This window comes from Rhinopithecus roxellana, chromosome 8 (assembly GCF_007565055.1).
Source record: "Rhinopithecus roxellana isolate Shanxi Qingling chromosome 8, ASM756505v1, whole genome shotgun sequence".
In the NCBI taxonomy this organism is placed as follows: domain Eukaryota; kingdom Metazoa; phylum Chordata; class Mammalia; order Primates; family Cercopithecidae; genus Rhinopithecus; species Rhinopithecus roxellana.
This window is the reverse complement of record NC_044556.1, coordinates 75,584,862-75,607,155: the sequence shown is the minus strand read 5'-3', so window position 1 is coordinate 75,607,155 and position 22,294 is coordinate 75,584,862. Positions and strand designations below refer to the sequence as shown.

The 22,294-nt window shown below is 34.7% G+C and overlaps 1 protein-coding gene across 7 annotated transcripts in view; it reads left to right on the top strand.

Annotated features, from left to right (window-relative positions):
- Positions 1-15,620, top strand: part of CD55 (CD55 molecule (Cromer blood group)) — a 45,683-nt gene extending 30,063 nt beyond the window's left edge. For 4 of the 7 annotated variants that reach the window (XM_010365639.2, XM_030935943.1, XM_010365641.2 and 1 more), the window contains one exon: positions 6,598-7,548. In XM_010365639.2, coding sequence (XP_010363941.1) covers positions 6,598-6,662 — 65 coding nt within the window. In that variant the 3' untranslated portion in view covers positions 6,663-7,548. Of the gene's footprint in view, positions 1-1,022; positions 1,112-3,164; positions 3,230-6,597; positions 7,549-15,595 lie in introns of those variants that run through there. The other 3 variants (XM_030935942.1, XM_030935941.1, XM_010365642.2) reach the window with 3 other exon arrangements.
- The last annotated feature ends 6,674 nt before the right edge of the window (positions 15,621-22,294 follow it).

Sequence of the window (22,294 nt, the reverse complement as noted above, 5' to 3'; positions counted from 1 at the left end):
AGTAAATAGAGGCAGATGACTAGTTTCTCTTATTACCAGGTTTGTTTGTTTGTTTGTTTATTTATTTATTTATTTATTTATTTTGAGGGGGGACAGGGTCTCACTCTGTCACCCAGGCTGGCGTGCAGTGGTGCAATCTCAGCTCACTGCAACCTCTGTTTCTCAGGTTCAGATGATCTTCCCAGGTACTTTAAAAGATAGAAAGGTGCTCATCCTAGTGACAGACCAAGAGACTATACAACGCAAATTGGACAGTTAAGGTGCCCTGATTCCCTACAGTATTGCTTTATTCCCCTCTGTTGCCAAAGTCCTATACTGAGACATTCATAAGTCCTTCATGGGGACTAACAGATCAATTTAAAGAATAATAAATAAGAAGTCAGGAAATACTCAATGAAATATAGAAAATATTTTTTCTGTATCCCCTAACAATTGTGTACTTATTTATCCTTTAAACTTGAATATGGCTTATATTACAGACTAGCCCAAATCTAAATGTACTTTCAAGAGTCTTGACACTTAAGTAGGTATTTGAAATTAATAAGATGTGGTTACAGGGGTCTTTATGTCTTATTACATGCCCCTATACATGACAAACTTAAGTCCCATTATAAAGTAACATCAGTTATCTGTCTGTTATGCAGGTTTAAGTCAGATAATATAATCATATAATCTTTCTGTGATATGTTTAGCCTGGAAAAGGAAGTGTGTGAATTTCCCTTATTAAAAAAATTGAAGAAATACAGAGGTACAGAAAATCCAGCAATGATGGCAAAACATTTAAAGGGTCCTGTGGATGTCTCTCTGAGGAAGCAGAATTGAAACTGCGTTTACAAAATGGAAAATTTAAGATTACTCAAGCATACTGTTTTTCAAATCATTTACGAAAATCTCTTCCCAGGGTGACTTCACTTGTCGATAGACCCTGTATTCTGTTACGTTAAGTATGATATAAGCAAGAACAAAATCTTTCCACAACTTTGCTTTTTCATAGCACATGGATTGCATTTCCACTTTGTTAGCTCTGCAAGTTAGACCTTTTGAAGTGTCTAGGTCATCCCACATTTCTTCAAAAAAGATGATGTGCATCCTCTAGGTAACTGCAGTTCTTGTAGGTAGGTAGGTGGAATTCTAACTTGAGTTTTTTGGCAGTGAAGATGATACCCTATATATTAATGTAGTATCTGTCTAATGTAAATTTTGTTTGATGAATATCAGGTATTTTATGGAAAATGTTTCAAACAGTTAAAATTAGGGCCTGAATCTGGGGCTAGAAGTAAGTTTTTCTCCGGCAGTAAACTGATTTATTCTTTCTTGGTCTGTTTTCTTATCTGGAAACAAGATATTCAGTGCAATTTAATACATATTTGTTAAACACTTTCTACTGTACTACTGTTTGCCATGCACTGTGTTAATAAGGAGAGGTGATCAAATGAGATAATAGGTGGCAAACTGCTTTGCAATGTTTTCAACACTACAGAGATACAGTTCTACATGATGGAGAACCTTACTAAAATACTCCTTTTGTAGGGGAGAAAACCTTTTTCTAACATCATGTTATTTTCCTACCTAAGAGCTCTTCAGTTTAATCTTAGGAACATTGGAATCATAATTATTATTTCATTCATTATTTCATACTTTCATTTATACCAAGTTGCATAAATCTTAATGTTGATTCACCTTTGGTTTTCTGTAGATACCAAGTGAATTTTGAGATCATAAACAGTTGCCTTTGAGCCTGGAAGTTTTGTTTCTAATTTGGGAGATCATATGCTCATTAATTTACTAAGAAGATAACGTAGAATTTTGTTTTTCATACTTCTGTGTTTTGCCCTGGTTTTCTGTTAAAGTATCAGCTTCTACAGTTTCTTCTAGAACTATGTATATGTGTTGATCATTGTTCTGGGAATAGCCTTTTCCTTCTGTCATCCGGATGTTCTAGATCACTCTGAATCTTCTATCTTGATTTAGCATTCAAATAAAAAATGAGATATTGAAAATGATGGAATTAGTGGGAACTGGTGACAGGAAGGGGGAAACCCAAAATTTTTTAGAAGCTGTGATTTATTTCATGGATAGTCTTTCTAAGTTAATGATACAATCCTAGGGGATCAGTTAAATAAACTGATAAAGTGAAATACTGTAAAAACTTACCTGTGGTAGAAATAGGTGTTTTTTAAATCACAATTTCCATATGGCAGTGCAATTGTACAGTGTCTCTATTTTGCTGATTTGGAGCCAAACACACTCATTAGCCACGTTAGATTCAGTTACTATTCTAGTGTCATCTGTCATTTCCTTTGTAGTACAGACCAACAGAGTTGAGTCCAAGGACACTGGACAGGGTTGATGGTGGTGGGGGTAGGGGGGTGTTGGTGAGAAAAGGGAGAACAAGGATGGTGAGAGAAAAGGGCAAATGGGTACATTTGAGAAGACAGATTGTGTAAGCTATGAAAGTGATTTGATATTGACCAACTTACTTGACCAATTATTTGCTGTTGTTCAGCTCAAAATAGTGCTTTGGATCTTAAAAGTGAATATAAATTTTTGAAATGAAATTTAATCTACAATAGGCTGAACACTAAAAAGCATATTCTGTAGGCAAAGTAAATATAGTCTGCCCTCTAATCTCAGATGATAATAGTACAGGCATATTTCCTGTGATGGAGAAATGTCTACATATCTGTTATATCTACTATAAACTAGGTAAATGTCCTTCCCGTTAACCACTTATGTTAATGTTCCTTCTTTCTGAGACTCAGTTTACTTGTCTAAAAAATGAAAGTGAGCTCTAAGATACTTTCTAGCTCTAAAATAACAAAATTCTGTCATCATATTTGAATGCTCAACGATCAAAACATTTAAAATCGAGCATGATTGGGTTGAAACACTTTAGAAGCCTCTCAAATCTGTCAAAAAATTTTATTTGAGCATTGTGATACTCTAAATACATTTCTTCCTTTTTCTTTCAAAGAAAACAGGACAAATAAAACATGCATTTGTCAAAAACGTGTGACATAAGGAAGTCATATACAAAATGCAATTAATATCTCCTATTTTTTAACTCACTTCATAACCAGTATGTTTGTCATTGTAAAACTATAATGTAATTTTACTTGCTCATGTTTCTATTAACTGTGTTACCATATCTTTTCCCCTTCAAGGATTTCTTGCTGGTACTATATTAACTGGTACCCTAATTCTAGTCATTGGAATATGGAAAATCAGGGTGAGCAGAAATTCTGATGATTTTTTAAAATTTATTCTTAGTTTATTTCCAGTAAAATTTGGTACTGTATCAGTAGATGACTCTCTTAGCTTTATTTAAATTTTGGCATGTCTCCGTATTCATTTTTGTCTGTAATTACTATCCTGGATTAACAGACTTCATGTCTGTTTTTCCTCAATATATTCAAAGGCACATTTCAAAGCAAAGTGACTTGAAGTCTCATTTTGTGATCTATCGATCCACTGATTTTTTTTTCCACTCAGTATAATTTATGGTAGTATCTAAGAAGCAAAGAAGTCTAGGAAAAATCAAACTCTAACATACTGTGAAATTGCCCGTGATTAGGGCTTTTTCTCAGTTATATTAATAGATGCCAGTCCAGCTCAAAACAGCGCAGTGGTTAAGAGAGCAGACTCTGGAGCCTGACGGCCCAGTTTGAATCCTGGATCTGCCATCTGGGAGTTATTTGACTGTGAACAATTTAACCTCTCTGTGCCTCAGTTTACTTATTTGTAAAATGGTGGAAATATAGTACCTACCTCATGTGACTATAGTAAGGATCAAATGAGTTGCCACCTGTCAAGTGCTTAGAACATTGCTTGGCACATAGTAAGCACTCAGATATTAAAACAACAACACACACACACACATCAGTATTATTTAAAATATCTAATCTGCATTGAATATACATAATGTATAATGTATAATGTATAAATGTCACCATTGGCTCTGATGTGTCCTGTAGCAAAGAATGATTTAAATTGACCCTCTTCTGTTTTGTAGTTTTAACTGTTCAGAAAACTACTTGTGGAATTTATACAAACTTGAGTTATTTCTAAGCTGCCCTAATGCCTGTCCATTTTTCCCATTAATAAGAGAACTATAATTTAATGCTGTTATTGAATTGTCTGTTTTAATTCTTTGGATGATGTGACCTATCTCCTTTTTACCCTCTACAATTTTTCTACTTAAATCAACAATATTACTTAAGCCTATTATAAGTTAAAGTATGTAAATATTTTTTGACTCACTAAATGAGTCAGTCTTTTGGAAAAATATTTGACCATTAGGTCCAGGGGAGTGATTAATAATTTTTACAGGCATTTGTTTAATATCAACAAAATATTCTAGCTGTCATGATAGCAAATATAGTAAGACATGACTTTTTCTCCAGATATATCAGTAATGTTTTAGGAATGTGATTTAGAACCTAACAAAAACTCAGTTAGTTCTAAGTCATCTAAAGTGAGTTGGTATGGAAGCATCAGCAAAGCTACTCTGAAAAAAAATTAAACCACCAATCCTATGTACTTTCTTGTATTTGTTCCAACTCTCCTTTTGAAATACTGTTATCAATTTATCAAGTTATAAAGTATCAATGTATAGAGTATTATCAATTTACCAAAGCTACTGCTTTGAGGCTCTCTGGATCAGTGGGAGTGGAGACTGGGTGGGGCAGGACAGCAGGATGTGGTAAGTTTACCAGGTGCTTTCTCTTGGCTTTCATCAGTTTCTTTACATACTTTGGTAAGGTGATTGGCTGTGATACTTGTATGTCCTATTAAGGAACATAGAAGGAAGGAATACAGTAACTTCTGCTTATCCTTGGTTGGGGGCAGGGTGTTTCAAGACCCCCCAGTGAATGCCTGAAACCACAGATAGTGCCTAACTCTATATGTGCTGTGTTTTTTTCTCGTATGTACATACCTATGAGATAAAGTTTAATTTATAAATGAGGCACAGTAAGAGATTAACACTAACTAATAATCAATTAGAACAATTTATTGTAGCAAAAATTATGTGAATGGGGTCTCTCTCTCAGAATATCTTATTGTATTATACTCACCTATTTTCAGATTGCAGTTGACTGTGGGTAACTGAAACCACAGATAAGGAGACTAGTGTATTTGTTTTGAATTGTATTTTGGGGTTTTGCGGTGAACTTAGTTGCTTATTTTCTGAATTAGAGGGAAACTCTTGCAAACTCCTAAGAAAAATTTGTCTTTTTTATGTGCACATAAAAAGTATTCCATTTGCCTTATTTTGGAAGCATAAGCTGTTGAGGGTAAGAGCTAGCTTTACATATGTTTGGCTAGCCTCCTGATTTCATACTGATTTAATTAAATATTTGATCTTAATCAAGACAGGATATGGTTAATGTGCAAGTGATAATGTGGTTTCATTGAAGATTCTTCATGTTTGCCTGTCAGAGGATTGATTTATTTCTTTTAGAAGAGTTAGGTCTATATGATAAATTTTAGTTTAGGGATGGAAGTGTAAGCAGATGCCTGACTTTGTTTTTTGTTGGAAATGACAGTTATATAATTCAATTCAATAGTTTTTTTATTCTCTACTATTCAGCTCTTACAATGCACATGAGAGCAACAAAGTACTCAATGTTGTGTTTGACCATTTAAGTGTGACTGATGGTCCCTCAGAAATAAGACTTTCTGGTAAATTATAAAAGGTATATATGATTTAATAACATCACATTTCTGTATCTTGTAAAATATCCATTAATACCCTTGGCTAGGGGGTTCTTCATGACTTTTAAAGGACAATAGAGGCTTGAGTCAATACTGGCGTTAGAGTTGTTTTTTTCTTTGTTGAATGAATGACTAGCGCATCGAATCATTACTGTGACACGTTGTCAGTTCTGGACTTGGTAGCACTATGCTTATTATCTCATCCTACGTTTTGAAGTCAGTTTATTGTAATGATTAGATGTATAATGCCACAAATATTTGGGGGGAAAGGGATGATATATTAGGACTTAAAGAGAATGCCTTCATTATGATAATTTGCATCATGAGATGGTTGACCTACCTTGTATTTCTCCTTTTGCTTGGTGGCTTTTAGAGTTTTCATTATTTAAGAAAAAATATAATATGTGCTAAGATATCCTTTTATAGGTCATGTTTGTAGATCTTAAAAGACATCTCATATCTTTATACAAAATTGTCACACAAAAATAACTTTGTGTAAATGTATCTGTAAAACTGAGTGTCTTCATCTCTCAATCTTCTCTTCCACATGTAGTAGTATTCAGGGGGTTTTATTTATTTTTATTTTTTTTAACATCTCCCACACTTAGGAATTCATTGACTTTTAATTTGAGGGTACCCTAATTCATTCTAGCTTAGCCACTCTTCATCTCGAGAAACTAAAAACTCCATGTCATATTTTAGTTTTTGCTGTAGCTGATAAACCCCACCTGTAAAATCTTGTCCATATTCTATTACCATTTTTTTTTGTTTTGCACCCCAAATTAACTGATTGTTTTTGGCGATTTATCACATAGTAACTAAAAATTAATGTTTATCACTAGTAAATAAAATCATTTTGATTTTAACTTTTTACATTTTCAGGGTACACGTGTTTCACGTTGACAGGTTTGCTTGGGACGCTAGTAACCATGGGCTGGCTGACTTAGCCAAAGAAGAGTTAAGAAGAAAATACACACAAGTATACAGACTGTTTCTAGTTTCTTAGACTTATCTGCATATTGGATACAATAAATGCAATTGTGCTTTTCATTTAGGATGCTTTCATTGTCTTTAAGGTGTGTTAGGAATGTCAACAAAGGAGAAAAAAGGCAGTCCCAGAATCACATTCTCAGCACACCTCTACCTCTTGAAAATAGAACAACTTGCAGAATTGAGAGTGATTCCTTTCCTAAAAGTGTAAGAAAGCATAGAGATTTGTTCATATTTAGAATGGGAACACGAGGAAAAGAGAAGAAAAGTGATTTTTTTCCCACAAGATCTGTAATGTTATTTCTACTTATAAAGGAAATAAAAAATGAAAAACATTTGGATATCAAAAGCAAATGAAAACCCAATTCAGTCTCTTTTAAGCAAAATTGCTAAAGAGAGATGAACCACATTATAAAGTAATGTTTGACTGTAAGGCATTTTCATTTTTCCTTCAGGTTGGCAAAATATTTTAAAGGTAAAACATGCTAGTGAGCCAGGGGTGTTGATGGTGACAAGGGAGGAATATAGAATGAAAGACTGAGTCTTCCTTTGTTGCACAAATACAGTTTGGAAAAAGCCTGTGAAAGATGTCTTCTTTGACCTAATGTCTTTAAAAGTATCCAGAGATACTACAGTATTCACATAAGAAAAGATTATATGTTATTTCTAAAGTGAGATGTCCATAGTCAAATTTGTAAATCTTATTCTTTTGTAATATTTATTTATATTTATTTATGACAGTGAACATACTGATTTTACATGTAAAACAAGAAAAGCTGAAGATATGTGAAGAAAAATTTATTTTCCCTAAATAGAAATAAATGACTGATCCCATTTTTTGGTCTCATGTAGTATTTGAAATTTATTCTTAAACATGACTACTTTATTTCTGAATAAGAAATTCCCTACCTGCCTCCTACAAGCAGTCCAGAATGCTGTCTCTTGGTTGTCCTAGTGTGAATAATTTTCAGTTACTTTAAAATTATATTGTACTTTCTCAAGCATGTCGTATCCTTTCCTGTCAGAGTACCTATATTACTTGTTCCTGATTTACCTGAAGACAATCTGATTAATTTCTAGGTTTTTACCATATTCTTGTCATCTTGCCAATTACATTATAGGTATTAGGCTAGACTAAGATGTACTAGTTATATGGAATGTAACTAGATTTATTATGGCAATGTTTATTTTGTCATTTTGCTTCATCTGTTTTGTTGTTGAAGTACTTTAAATTTCCTATGTTCATGGAATTTCACTGTAAAGACTTTAATGTGTATTTCTCAAAATAAAACTTTTTTTTCTCCTTAACCACAGTTATCACAACTAGCAGTACTATCAATAATTTCCTAATAGTTTCTAATATTAGGAAATTCTTTGAACTTTCCTAGAAGTTCTAAGAGTAGGCACATATCCACCTATCCATTCATTCATTTGTTAAATGTGAGGGCCTGCTCTGACTATTCTGTAATAACCCAGTGCTTCCAGGGATAGCAGTAACACTGGCTCAGCTATTCAGAAAAAAAGCTGAGTCCCTACTATGTGCAAGCTGCCGTATGCTAAATGTGAGCTTACCAAGATAAATACAAATGTCTGCCCTCAAGTTGCTTATAGTTTGCCACAGGAAGACCAAAATATATACTTATTGAGAGAAAGAAGATAAAGTTATAAGGGTTACAGCCCCAAATATGATGGGTGCTTAAGCTGTTTGTTAACATTCAAGGCAGGAAGCTGATTGAGAAAGCAATAATAGATGAGATTATAATGGCAGGATGGTTGAAGTAGGAAAGGCTTAGAGCAAGGGCTAGACTATGTCATGTGTTCTGTGTAGATGTGAAAATTATAAGCTCTAGACTTTTTATTCTGCTCAATCAAATTAGAATCAATGAGCATAAAATAGGTTTATAATAGCAAGAACTTGCTGTCTTTGGATAAGGGTAAAAGCGGAAATGCTATTTAACAGTCATTTACCTGGAAGAAAATATAAACAATAGGCTTGCTAAGGGTAAAGCTATTTTCTTGTAGGATTTCTGTTTACGGTGTATCCTGTAGTTATGAGGTTGAGCGGTTTTATTTTTGCTCAGGATAACGTCTCCTATGAGATTTTACTTTGCAAAGGTTGTATTGCTTTTCCTCTCGAGACTGATGTATTTGTTACAGCAAGTTATACCTGCTCACCGTAGAAATTTGAGTTTTATAATATTTAGCCCAATATCACTGTCACTTTTCTGGGAACACTTGAAAACATGAATAGTTTTTGTCTTGTCACACCCTAACCCTGTTTGCTTTGGTTAATGTCCAATGTGCATATGCCTCATTTTCCTCCCACCCGTCCTGAGTGTTTTCTTCCTCCTTCCTGAAACTAAAAACAGCCCATTCCCTGAAGGTACTGCTTCCTTTGCAGCCTATTCCAGTGGTGGCTGGTTTATTTTCATGCATATGACTCATTGTTAAGAGGTGGTGGAGGTGTTTTCCTTGTTCCTCACTGTCATGTCTTCCATCTCAACCCCCACCCACAACTCTTTAAAAAGAGTAGCTGTCCATTCACTCTGTAGGGTAATTTACTAAAATGTCAAATGTTTTCCTTATAATTCTCCTTGGTGAAAAGCATGGATTCTGGAGACAAATCGGAGCCCTGGCATTTATCAGCTGCAGGACTCAAGGGATATTCCTTGTCAGTGTACCTTAGTTATCTATGTGTAAAGTGGGCCTACAATCAGTACCAGCCTCATAGGATTTGCAATGAGAATTAAGTTAATACACATAGAGCTTAAAATGGTGCCAGTCATGTAGGAAGTGCTCAGTAAGTTTTAGCTCTTTTTGGTGCACAGGTGGAGAGATTGCCTTAGGTGGAAGCATGCAGGGCTTCTGTAGATACCAGGAAGGAACTGTTTGCAGGTGGATTGGAGATGCCCATGGTGGCAGCTTTTGGAAATTGATTTCACATTTCTTCTGTTTTCTCAGGGACATATACATCAAGGTCATCATGAAAATGATGACACGTGAGGAGGTGTTATGTTTGAAGACAGGCAGAGAAGGAAAGGACTAGAGACATTTAGTCAATTAACAGGCCATGCTAAAGACCCAGTTGAGGTGAGTGCTCATGAATTTAGAGAGCAATCATCAAGCTTGGTTCTGAGTTTTTCTGCAGTCATATTTAGCTTTCTAGAGATGGTCTCAGAAAAAACCAGTTGCTTGGATTTAATCATGATTGGGTGTTCCCAGGTGAATTTGATGACGTGAGTTGAGCATGTGCACAAGGGAGTGATTAAAATGATGGACCATAGAATTTAAGCTATGTGAGAAGGGAAGTGAAGACATATGAGTGGTAAGAAACAAAGAGTAACAGGATCAATATTTTGTAGGCCTTAATGGGGTCATGTCATTGTTAGACTTGGGGTACTATTTAGGGTGAACTAGAATGGTAATATGTAGTAGTGAGAAATAAGAATGCCTCAATTGAAGGTAAAACAGAATTGGCAACCAGAGGACAAAGCTGTCTACAAATATACTTCCCCTTCATTTTGGGCACAAAGTTAGACACATTTCCTGGCACCCTTGCAGTTAAGTGTAGAAGGACTGAGTTCTGGCCAAAGCAACATGATCACAGATGTGTAGCATTTCTAGGTCTGGCCCTAAAACATTGCATATGCGATCCTCCTTGCCTCTTTCCCTACACTGAGTTGATGAAAGTGACTCTAGTAACCTAGTAAGTCACATGCTAAAGATGACAGAACCACAGAAAGGAAGGAGCTTGAGTCATTGCCATGAGTAGAGCTGTCTGCTGATCGGCAACACCCACTTTAGATTTCACGTGAAGAAGAAATAAACTTCTGTCATGTTTTGAGTTCCAACATTTTGGGGATTGGTGTGTTACATTATTGTGGTCGACATTATCTAAACTAACACTGAAGCCTTCTAGATTTTGGTGATGCAAGAGTTTAGACAGAACTGTGGTTGTGAGAAGTTGAAATAAAATGGTGGACAAAAGTATTGGTGCAGAGGAGGCCATGGAACGTCTTAATTGATACTGAAATCACCAAAAAGCATGGGGATTCATGTTAGAGAGTCATACTGAGTCAGGGGCTAAAATCTTCAAGAAATGAGGAGTGGCTTGTACATCTGAAGATGATTGCAAACAAGAAGACAGCAGGTGCTATATTCTGATGACATGCAACTCAAAAAGAAAGGGTTTTATGGAAAGGAAGGAGGATTGGTCTGCAAATAGCAATGATGAATAAAATAGTGCACCAACTTCACCTCTATGCCTGGTACTATCTGGAACAAAAGTGCAATGAGATATTTTTGCCTACTGGAGATTTGTCTGCACATTCAAACCCACTGTTTGATCCTCTTCCACTCCTTGTTATTGCAATCCCTTTACTTTCTGGTCACTCACCCCTGTCGGTTGAGGGATTTGGAACCTGGCTCACTGTCTCCCAGCCATCCTACAATCTGGTATTATCCATAATTATTTCACATTGACAAGGATGACTCCTTATAACATCCATGCCTCTGGTTTTATTGACCCTTTGATTTCTAATGATGTCTTTCACTGTACCGGAGTCACTCATCTCCATGGAGCCTTCTTAAATCACTAATTCAGGCATATTTTCTTGCTCATTATAATCTATTCAGCTTTCTAGTTTAGTTACCCCAGTATGTTAATCAACTCTCCACTTTCTTCCTATTTATAAGTCTCCTACTGTGATGGATGTTTTCTGTTTGTTCATCCAGAACCACTCTGTAGCACACTCCAACTTGCTGTGACCTCAGAGGCTGACCTATAATGGAAGCTGTGGAGGGGGGAGAGAGCTGCATTCTTTCTAATTTTTGTTTTGTATCAAAACACTCCACAACTTCTTATTTTATTTCATTTTTTTCCTACCATTCTATCACCAAAGGATGGCTCCCCTTCCTTTTTGCCCTTTTCCTCTTTTAGAAACTACATCTTTCAAAAGCTATCAACTCAGATCACGTTATGTTTATGCCCCTTTCCTGAAGGTGTGCTTGTAGTTAGTGCTCTGGTCTACAAGGACACCTTTTCGGTATTTTCATTTTTATGGCAGACTCTTACTTTCTGGCAGTGGTCTTGGAGCAATTTGAGGACTCTGCTAGCTCAGCTTTTTTCTCTTTCATGAAGTCTTTCTACAGACTACCCTTGCTCACCACAGAGGCTTCTAGGAGCAGTGTGAAGGACTCCTAGGTTGTTTTTGTTTTGTTTGTTTTCTTACGGGCAATTTGAAGGTGGTGCTTTGTCTTCTAGTTATGTTGAGAGTGTGGTTTTTGTATGACCACACTTCCTATTGGTGTAGCTGTGGAAAATCAGATGCTTTTATATATTATTGGTGGGAATGCAAACTGATATGGCCATTTTATATGGGAATTTTTCAATATCTAAAACAAATGCATACACATTTACCCTTTGATCCACCAATCTCATGTCTAAAAATGAACTCTGAAGCTATACCTCCAAAAATACAAAAATACACAGGTACAAGATTATTCACCAGAACATTGTTTGTCATTGCAAAAGACTGGAAACCATCTAAATGACTTGCTGAATAAACTATGCTATATCCAAACAGTGGAATACTATGCAGCTGTGAAAAAGAACAAGGAATATCTCTGAACTATTATGAAGTATTTCTAGGATATTATTAACTGAAAAAAGTAAATACAAAAGACTTTGGTATGCTACTTCTCATGTGAAAAAGAAGAAATAAAAAATGCATGTCCTTGTTTGTACAAAAAGAAACATAGGAAGGATAAACTAGAAACAATGAGATAGTTATATACAAGGCATGGGTGGAAACAATGGGAAAGATGGGAATTCCTTCTAATTTTTGTTTTGTCTCACAAATTTTAGAATCCTTGTCTCACATATTAAAAAGCCAAGTAAATATAAGCAATGAAAACAGAGAAAAAAATTCAACACAATACAAACACAACAAATGAACCTTATATATAATATATATTTATGTATACATATATTTATATATTTCATATATATTTATATATATTTTATATATATATATATATACTTTTTTTTTTTTTTGAGATGGAGTTTCACTCTGTCATCCAGGCTGGAGTGCAGTGGTGCAACCCCCATCTCGGTTCACTGCAGCCTTCACCTCCCGGGCTCAAGTGATTCTCCTGCCTTAGCCTCCCAAGTAGCTGGGATTACAGGCGTGTGCCACCATGCCCAGCTAATCTTAGTAATTTTAGTAGAGATGGGGTTTTGCCATGTTGGCCAGGCTGGTCTCGAATTCCTGACCTCAAGTGTTCCACCTCAAGTGTCCTGACCTCAAGTGTTCGGCCTCCCAAAATGTTGGGTTTACAGGCGTGAGCCGCCACACCCTGCCCCTTACTGTATTTCAAGTGAATAACTTAACCACAGTTAAGAGGGAGCTGTGAGGTAGAATTGAATTAACCTCGGAACACAGTATTTTGATTATACAAACAAAGGGCTAAAGACAAGAATATGAACAAATGTTGGATTTTGTCTAGTGGGTTTGTTCTTCATAGTAGTATGGGTTAGCAATTTCAACACTATGTGCATTCTTAGATGGGGTAGATAAGCAAATATATTGCAAATAATGAGTTAGGTTTCTCACTGTTGAAGGGAATTACAAATAAGGGAACACTAGCATGGAGACTGTGGTATTTGTAATTTGAGTTATCAGTATAAATTCATGATTTTGAACGTAACTGATACACAGAGAAACATGTATACACACACACACATGAGTGTGCATATCTGTATTAGGTTCTCCAGAGAAACAGAACCAATAAGAGATATATAGATATATGAAGAGATTCATGGGAATTGGCTCATGCAATTATGGAGACCTAGAAGTCCCATAATATGCCATCTTCAAGCTGGAATCCCAGGAAGGCAGGTGGTGTAATTCTGAGATTGAAGTCTTGAGAACCGGGGGAGTCAATGATGTAACTCCCAATCTAGGGCTTAAGGCCCAAGGACCAGGGGCTGCTGGTGTGCAGATGCAAGTCCTGGAGTTCAAAGGATTGAGAGCCAGGAGCTCCGATGTCTGAGGGCAGTAGAAGATGGATGTTCCAGCTCAAGAAGAGAAAGTAGGAATCCGTCCTTCCTCCACTTTTTTGTTCTATTCAGATGAGCCCTCAATGGACTGAACGATGCTCACCCACACTGTGAGGTCTGGTCTTCTTTACTCAATCCACTGACTTAAGTGCTCATCTCTTCTGGAAACACCTTCACACCCAGAAATAATGTTCTACCAGCCATGGGCCTGTCACCTAGCCCAGTCAAGTTGATACATAAAACTAGCTATCACAACATCTGTGTGTGTATATACATATGTATTTGCATGTGTGCGTATATATGTGTGTGTATATATATAAATTGTGTATGTTGTGACTGTGTGGGTGTATACACATATATATAAATTATATTTAAAATATTTCACTATATTAATATATAGTATATATGTTATATATAATGTTATATATTATATATTAATGTAATATATATTTACATCTTATAAAAAGACATTTTTATAATCTGTTATACATTATATAAATATATGTAATATATAAATTATATACTTATAAGTACATTATAAGTTATGTATATATGCTATATGTATTTATTATATATGTTATGTTATATATAATTTATTGCATATATTTATAATATATAAAACATACATAATCTGTCTTCTTGGAAAAGCTTACAAACAGTGAGACTCCAGATCCAGAATTCTTTTTTTTTGAGACAGTCTTACTCTGTCACCCAGGCAGGAGTGTGGTGCTGTGATCTTGGCTCACTGCAACCTCCGCCTCCTAAATTCAAGCAATTCTCCTGCCTCAGCCTTTGGAGTAGCTGAGATTACAGGCACGCACCACTCCACTTGGCTAATTTTTGTATTCGGATATTCAGATCCAGATTTCTAAATATCTTTCTCCAGTTAAAAAAAAAAAAAAATACGGCTCCTGGGAGAAATGGCTGATCTCCAGGCTAGGATAGGGAAAGTAAAAGATGAACCTGGAACATCTTGTGGGTATCACAAATTAAGCGTTCTGAAATAAGTGCTGAAAAAATTATAGTGACATGTCAAATGGATTCAGAAGCCAACGTGAACAAGCTCATACTGACCAAATCTGAAACAATGACAGCAAATAAATAAATAATGATGACAATGGATCATAGCACACAGAATAAAATAAGAATTTGAGGCCGGGCGCGGTGGCTCACGCCTGTAATCCCAGCACTTTGGAAGGCCGAGGCGGGCGTATCACGAGGTCAGGAGATCGAGACCATCCTGGCTAACATGGTGAAACCCCGTCTCTACTAAAAATACAAAAAATTAGCCGGGTGTGGTGGCGGGCGCCTATAGTCCCAGCTACTCAGAGGCTGAGGCAGGAAATGGCGTGAACCCGGGAGGCGGAGCTTGCAGTGAGCCCAGATCGCGCCACTGCCCTCCAGCCTGGGCAACAAAGCGAGACTCTGTCTCAAAAAAAAAAAAAACAAAAAAACAAAAAAAAAAAAAAACAAAAAAAAAAACAAAGAATTTGAGTCCATACTAGTATAATTGAATAAATAAAGACAAGAAAGTCACCTTCTTTATAGCAAGATTCCAATTATCTACATGTAGAAAAAATGATGCAATTAGAAAGTCAGCATTTGGCAACCATCACAGTAATAATTATTTCAGGCAAGAATCAATGAATGCTAAATCAGTAAAAGTCTGATGAGAAATAATTATATAGTCTTCAATTTTTTTCTCCACAAAATACTTAATTGCAAATAATAACTTGGCAGAAGAAAAACCTGACACACACTATTTTAGACAAGTGATCAAAATTAACATCACTGATAATGGGACAAATAACACCTGGTTCCTCCTGATAGGATACATTGAAAAGAACTCTGTCATTTCTGCGGTATTGTTGCCAAAAATCATCATCTGAATCAAAATATGAGGAAGTATCAGAAAAAAGACAACTCAACCATCATCCTACAAAATACCTCTTCCAGAGTGGAAAAGTAATGAAAATCAAGTAGAAGAAGGGAAATAAAAATTAATTTTAAAAATTAAGAAATGAAATAATAAAGGTAAGTGTAAAAATTAAAATAGAAAACAAAAATAATAGTGAAAATCAGTGAAATCTAAAGCTGGGTCTTCAAAAAAATAAAATTGGTAAACTTCCATTTAGATTGATAAATATTAAAGAGATAAGACAGAAATTGCCACCTATGAACTTTTAATAATGCAACAGAATACGTCACTCACTGCAGAGAATAATCATTGAAAGAAGAATATGAGAATATGGCAAGCAACTTTATGCCAATAAATTCAATAAACTGAATGAAATGAACAATTCATTGAAAGACACACATTACCAAGACTAACCCAATACGCAATATAAAACTTGAATTGCCCTATTAATTCAAAAAATTGCATTTTTAATTAAAAATCTTTCCAAAAAGAAAAGTTCATGCCTAAATGGCTTCACTTGTAAACTCTAACATTTGAGGAAGAAATAAAACCAATTATACACAAACTCTGAGGAAATAGAGAATACTTCCAAACTCATTTCATGAGGCCAAAGATGTAATAAAACTACAGACAAATATCCCTTATGAATATAGACAAAAATATACTTAAAATTTTAACAAGGCAAATTAGTACATGTAAAAGAATATTATACATCATGATGGAATGAGGTTTATCTGGGGAGTGAAAGGTTGGTTTGACAATTTATTGAAAAGAACTCTGTCATTTCTGTGGTATTGTTGCCAAAAATCATAATCTGAATCAAAATATGAGGAAGTATTAATCAATATAATTCACCATATTAGAATAAAGAAGAAAAACCATATAATCATTTCAATAAATGAAGGAGAAGCTTTCTATAAAGTTCAACACTAATTTGTGATTTTAAAAAATCTATTGGCAAACGAAGAATAAAAGAAAAATTTCTCTTAATCTAAGTAAAGGCATCTTCAAAAACCTACATCTTTCACTATACTCAATAATGAAAGCCTCAAAGCTCAAAGATAAGGAACAAGGCAGGGATATTCTATTCTGCCACTTCTATTCAACGTTATACTGGAAGTTTTTGCCGGTGCAGTAAGGCAAGAAAAATAAATGACGGTCAATAAATTGGAATTGTAGAAGTAAAGTTGTTTTTATTGGTAGATGACATGATCATGTATTAATACATAGAAAGCTTAAAGAGTCTATAATAAGTGGATTTATTGAGCTCAGAATACAATGTTAATGTACAAAAATTGTAATTTTGTATATTAGCAATGAACAAATCAAAATGAATTTAGAAAACAACTCCATTTCCAACAGCACCCAAAAACATGTTAGAGATAAATTTTACAAAACATGGAAGATACTTCTTTTCCTGTGCAGAAGTTAATTAGATCCCATTTGTCATAAAAAAGAATGAGATCACGTCCTTTGCGGGACATGGATGAAGCTGGAAGCCAACATTCTCAGCAAACTAACATAGGAACATAAAATCAAACACTGCATGTTCTCATAAGTGGGAGTTGAACAATGAGAACACATGGACACAGGGAAGGGAACACCACACACCAGGGCCTGCCAGGGAGTGGGGGGCAAGGGGAAGGAGAGCATATGGACAAATACCTAATATATGCAGGGCTTAAAACCTAGAGGATGGGTTGATGGGTGCAGCAAATCACCATGGCACATGTATACCTATGTAACAAACCTGCACGTTCTGCAGATGTATCCCAGAACTTAAAGTAAAATTTTTTAAAAATGGAAGAATTCTATTTTTTAAAAAAACTATAAAATTTTGCTGAGAGAAATTACAGACAAGTAAATGTTATTAATATATCATTTTCATGGGTTGGAAGCCTCAATAGTGTTAAGATAGTAATTCTCCACATATCAATATATAACTCCAATAGCGATTTTAAGGAAGTGATTCTAAATTTATGTTAAAATGAATTGCCTCTCCTAAACCTCCCTTGTAATTTTTTAAAAAAGATTTCAGAAAACAAAAGACTATATTACTCAGACTCCATTGGAGCTAGGAGTCTAGGAGAAAATTTGATCTACAATGTAACAAGCAGTTATGTGATATTTGGAGGTCAGAATTGAGATATAGGCCAACTTCCCACTGCTCCTTCTATTTCCGGCAAGATAAGATCAGACATAGGTGATTGTTTGTGGTGGTCTTTTTCTACTTTCATTTACCTAGTCATCAACTTTATGGGAATAAAAATCTGTGGTAGGAAAGCGATTGTAGCAGCAGCAGATTCCTGAACTCCATGACCTCGATGGTGTGATCCTGAAGCCAGTAGTTCAAAAAGGCAGTTCTCTAACTTCTAATATTCCCAGCTCTTTCTTTCAAAGAAACTAAGAGGGATTTTTGTTTTCTTCACTGAAATGTGGCTAATCAAATATTCCACAGCTCTTAACTATTTTTATTTCAACCAGTTTCCTTCCCCTTAGCTAATCAATTAAGTTAAACTACTAAGTTCATCAGTGCCTTCCAGTCCACTGATTCTCTCTCAACATTCACTTTTGAAAGGGTCATGGAGGAAAATGAACCAGTAAGATCCTCCCTGGGGCAGAGCTACCACACTAGAGGCACACAGTATTGAGTACAATGAGACTTGCAGAGAAGAATATAGCAATCCGGGGAAAGCAGACCACACGTACTGAAAGTAGCATGACAGAAGTAATGCTCATTTCTAAGATTTCAAATTACTTTATATCTAACAGGTTGTACTTCAGACCTGCCTATTTTTGTTTTACTGGTCCTATTTAGTTACTAATGGATATTAATCCTTTATTTCCCAGATTTGTTTTGATATCTTTATCACATTTTTCTATTAAAAGAAATTTCACTTAGAGTCAGTTCCTTTCCAAAGTTGATTTTGTTGGCTCTCTCTCATGGCATTACATTTCTTCACATTTTACAGTTATGATTTACAATTTTTTTTAAGCAGACTTTTTGGTTTGTTCCATTCTTTGGTAGATTGTATTAATGTTTCCAATTCTTTACTCCTTCCCTTTTACAGAATTATACCTGGACATCTTTTGCCAGGTGACTTTTCAGTGCCTTCCACTATAGTAGATGGAATATACTTCCGCACTCGATAGAGCCCACTTTTTGTTGACTCACCTATAGTATTAAGATTGTAATTTTTAAAATCCAGTTAACTTGGTTGCTTTTTATAGAGCGATGAGGCCCAATAACTTAGACCACCATTGTTTAAAAATGGAATTCCTAACCACAATGTGTTCACCGCATCATAGGAAGGAACACAAATGGGGGAGTAGGAGAAAACGGAAATGAATAGGTGACAGTATTTCAGCTTTATGTGTAATATTTTATTTCTTATATTACAAAGTAAAGGACATGAAGCATTTGACTAAAAATGTTAATTTATATAATTTGAATGATGGGTGCATGGGCAGTTGTTATATTTATATATACTTTTATGTATTCTAAATTTTTTTCTCAAAATAAAAAAGAGAAACAGTCAAGGGTTAGTATTGTGTCATCAAACTCATTACAGACCTCAATTCATTTTGTTTTATTTTTTTCTGAACAACATAATTTGAGGAAGTACAGCATACTTTAAGGAAATCTGTAGAAGGGCAAAGTAAAAGCATTTTAAAAAGTCTCATCACCTGAAAAGGGCAGAGAAAAAAAGAATAAAAGAAGTGCTCTAGCGATCTCATCTAGTTTGTATAGGAAAGGAAGTTGAGGTAATACAGCTGTGTGGGAAAAGGGATAGATTCATATACACTTGATCTTGAGAGCAGACATGTTGTTAACAATGAATGAAATGGAAACACACAACTAATCTTTGAAAGAATGGGATGAACCTGAAAAAAAGCAACAAAAATAAGAAAAAAAGGAAATAATGATTTAAAATAGATAATGAAGAAACTAAGATACAGACATTAAATAAAATGTAAATGGATTATTTTATTTCACTAAAGCTTAAAGACAGAGTTTGGTTTAGAAAACAAAAGCTGTGTATGAGGGACATGGTGAAATAGTAAAGGGTGGAAAATAAAAGATAAGCAAAGATAAAATATAAGGTCACACCAATTATAAAAGGCAAAAATTTATGAAAAAGGTAACATTTATAAATGTGTATGTATCAACCTACATGCAACTAGCTAAATACATAAAGCAAAATCATTAGGAATTTGATAAGGCTAATAAAACATAATTATGAATGAAGATTTCAATACATCTCTGCCAGAATCAAACAGATTTGGTAGAAAGAAAGAAATCTGGGACAGGGAAAAACAACCTTATATTATCTAAAGACAATATGTTGGCTTTCCTCTACACTAAGATGCTTTGATACCGGTGCTTTCTTGATTTCTTGATCTTACCAGAATATGTCAAGTGAAGGTTTTACACAAGCGCAACGCCACTACTATGGGCTAACAGCTCTAGAGAGATGCACCCCAATTCTAGAAATGTTAACATGTGAGAAAAATGTTTCTTAGAATCAAAGATATGAGGGGTTATTGCATATATCAATGAAACATTTGCTCAAAAACATGATATACTTGGCCATAAAGTATATTCACTTTTTTAAAAGGCCATGTTGATAAATATGAAAAAGAAAAAAGGTGATCAACAAAATCTTAACCACTTAAAAATTAAGATGCTCCTAGATCACCCTTGTATCAAAGATAAAATGTTAAAAATTAAAAACTATTTAGGAAAGAGTGAAAGGAAGTTCACAATAAGTTATTTGGAACACAGAGAACTTTTCAGTGGAAGTTGCAAGCTTTAAATGCCTTCATTATTAAGGAAAAGAATGAAAATAAAGGAACTGGAACTCATCTGTGGAAACTAAAGGGCAACAAACCAAATCAAAAGTTTTAACATAATGTATTAGTCAAGATACATGTATAAACATAGAATATCAAAACCTAAGACCTCAATCTAAGGTCTGTAAAAAACTTTAAAACAAAGATTAGAATCCTAAGAGTTACATAATGAAATATAGACATTTTTGACAATGCAAAAATTTAAATATAATGAATGACTAGAAAAATGGAAATAAATTGCTAAAACACAAAAGGGAGATTAATGGTTTGTGTCTATAATGGACAAAAAGCTCTTACATTGATAGGTAAATGACATAAAACCCAATACAACATGGACAGGTACACCAATAGGAAATTTTTAGCGAGGTAAATCAGATTGATCAAGAACATATGAAAAGATGTTGACATTCACTAGGAGTCAGAGTAAAGAAAATCAAAATAATTTTCAGATGCATGAGGCATTAGAATGAACACACAATAATGGCATTTCAGGGCTAAGGCTGGACATGGCCCCTCTTAGTTGTCATGGGAACTGAGTAAACCTGGTCTTAACCATGTATTGGAGAAGGAATTGATCCACAAACCAGGGAGGTGTATGGGTGCGGGTTGGGACTGGGCTGACCAAAGGCCGCCAGAGGGGAGGAGACCTCGGGATCATGAAAGTCTTGAGGATGGCACTGCTTGGGGTAGGGGAAGAGGCCACTTGGCAAGGGGCGGGTAGGGGACCAAGCCTGGTTGGACCCCTGCACCCTGGGTCTGTACAATACGGTTTGCCATAAAACTCAAAATCTTCTAGCCGAGGTAAGAAAAAAAAAATTACAAATTCAACAAATAACTACCTAGACAATCCAATTAAACTCTAACAAAATACTTGGGATTAAACAATGGACCTAATATTAGGTAAATAGTGACAATAATAAATTGGATATGCCAATGCAAAACTAACCCCATTTATGAGTGGTAATCATTTTAAAATATCGAAGAACTTAGGTACCCAGAAAGAGTCTTCAAATATGTGAAGCAACTATTCACATTTCTTTTAAAATTATAAAAACAGTTCTGAAAATTTAAGGTAAATCATTTTCTTGTTGAAAAATGTGAAAATAACTAGTCATCACAAATTTTAAAATAAAATCAGTGCAATTCCAAACAAATTCCAATGAAGTTTTTGTTGAAGTGAGCTGGACAAAAGATAATCAAGGTTTGTATGTGTTAAAGAAATAATTCAATTGTATTATTGATTATATAAGGAAAATTCATTATTTCCAGAAAATTATAATTGACTTTAATCATTAGCTTTTTAATCATAAGTGTTACTACTATATGAACAAAAACAGGTGAGGTCGTTATTCATAACCCCAAGAAATGACATTGAATTTTGTTAGTTCTCAAAAAAAGTAACTTTTAGGAATGAAGTTCATGCAGTGTTCTAATTTATAAAACAAACATTAGTTTTCAATCAACCATTGGCATATGACATGGTGCCCAGATATTCTAATTGTAGTAATTTGTTAGTGCTACATAATATGTAATATACTCTAAGACTGATGAGAAATAATTTAGAATGACACTGCTTATGTAAATTGTTAATCATTTTAGTTGACCATATATATTAAATTTACATAAATTCAAATAGTATTATAGATAACATCAAATATTTATGTTTCATTTAATTTATGCTTTTTTGATGAAAAAAAGGTCTTGGCACATACTAAAATCAAAACCAGATACATAATTTGTAGAGCCCAGTTCAAAAT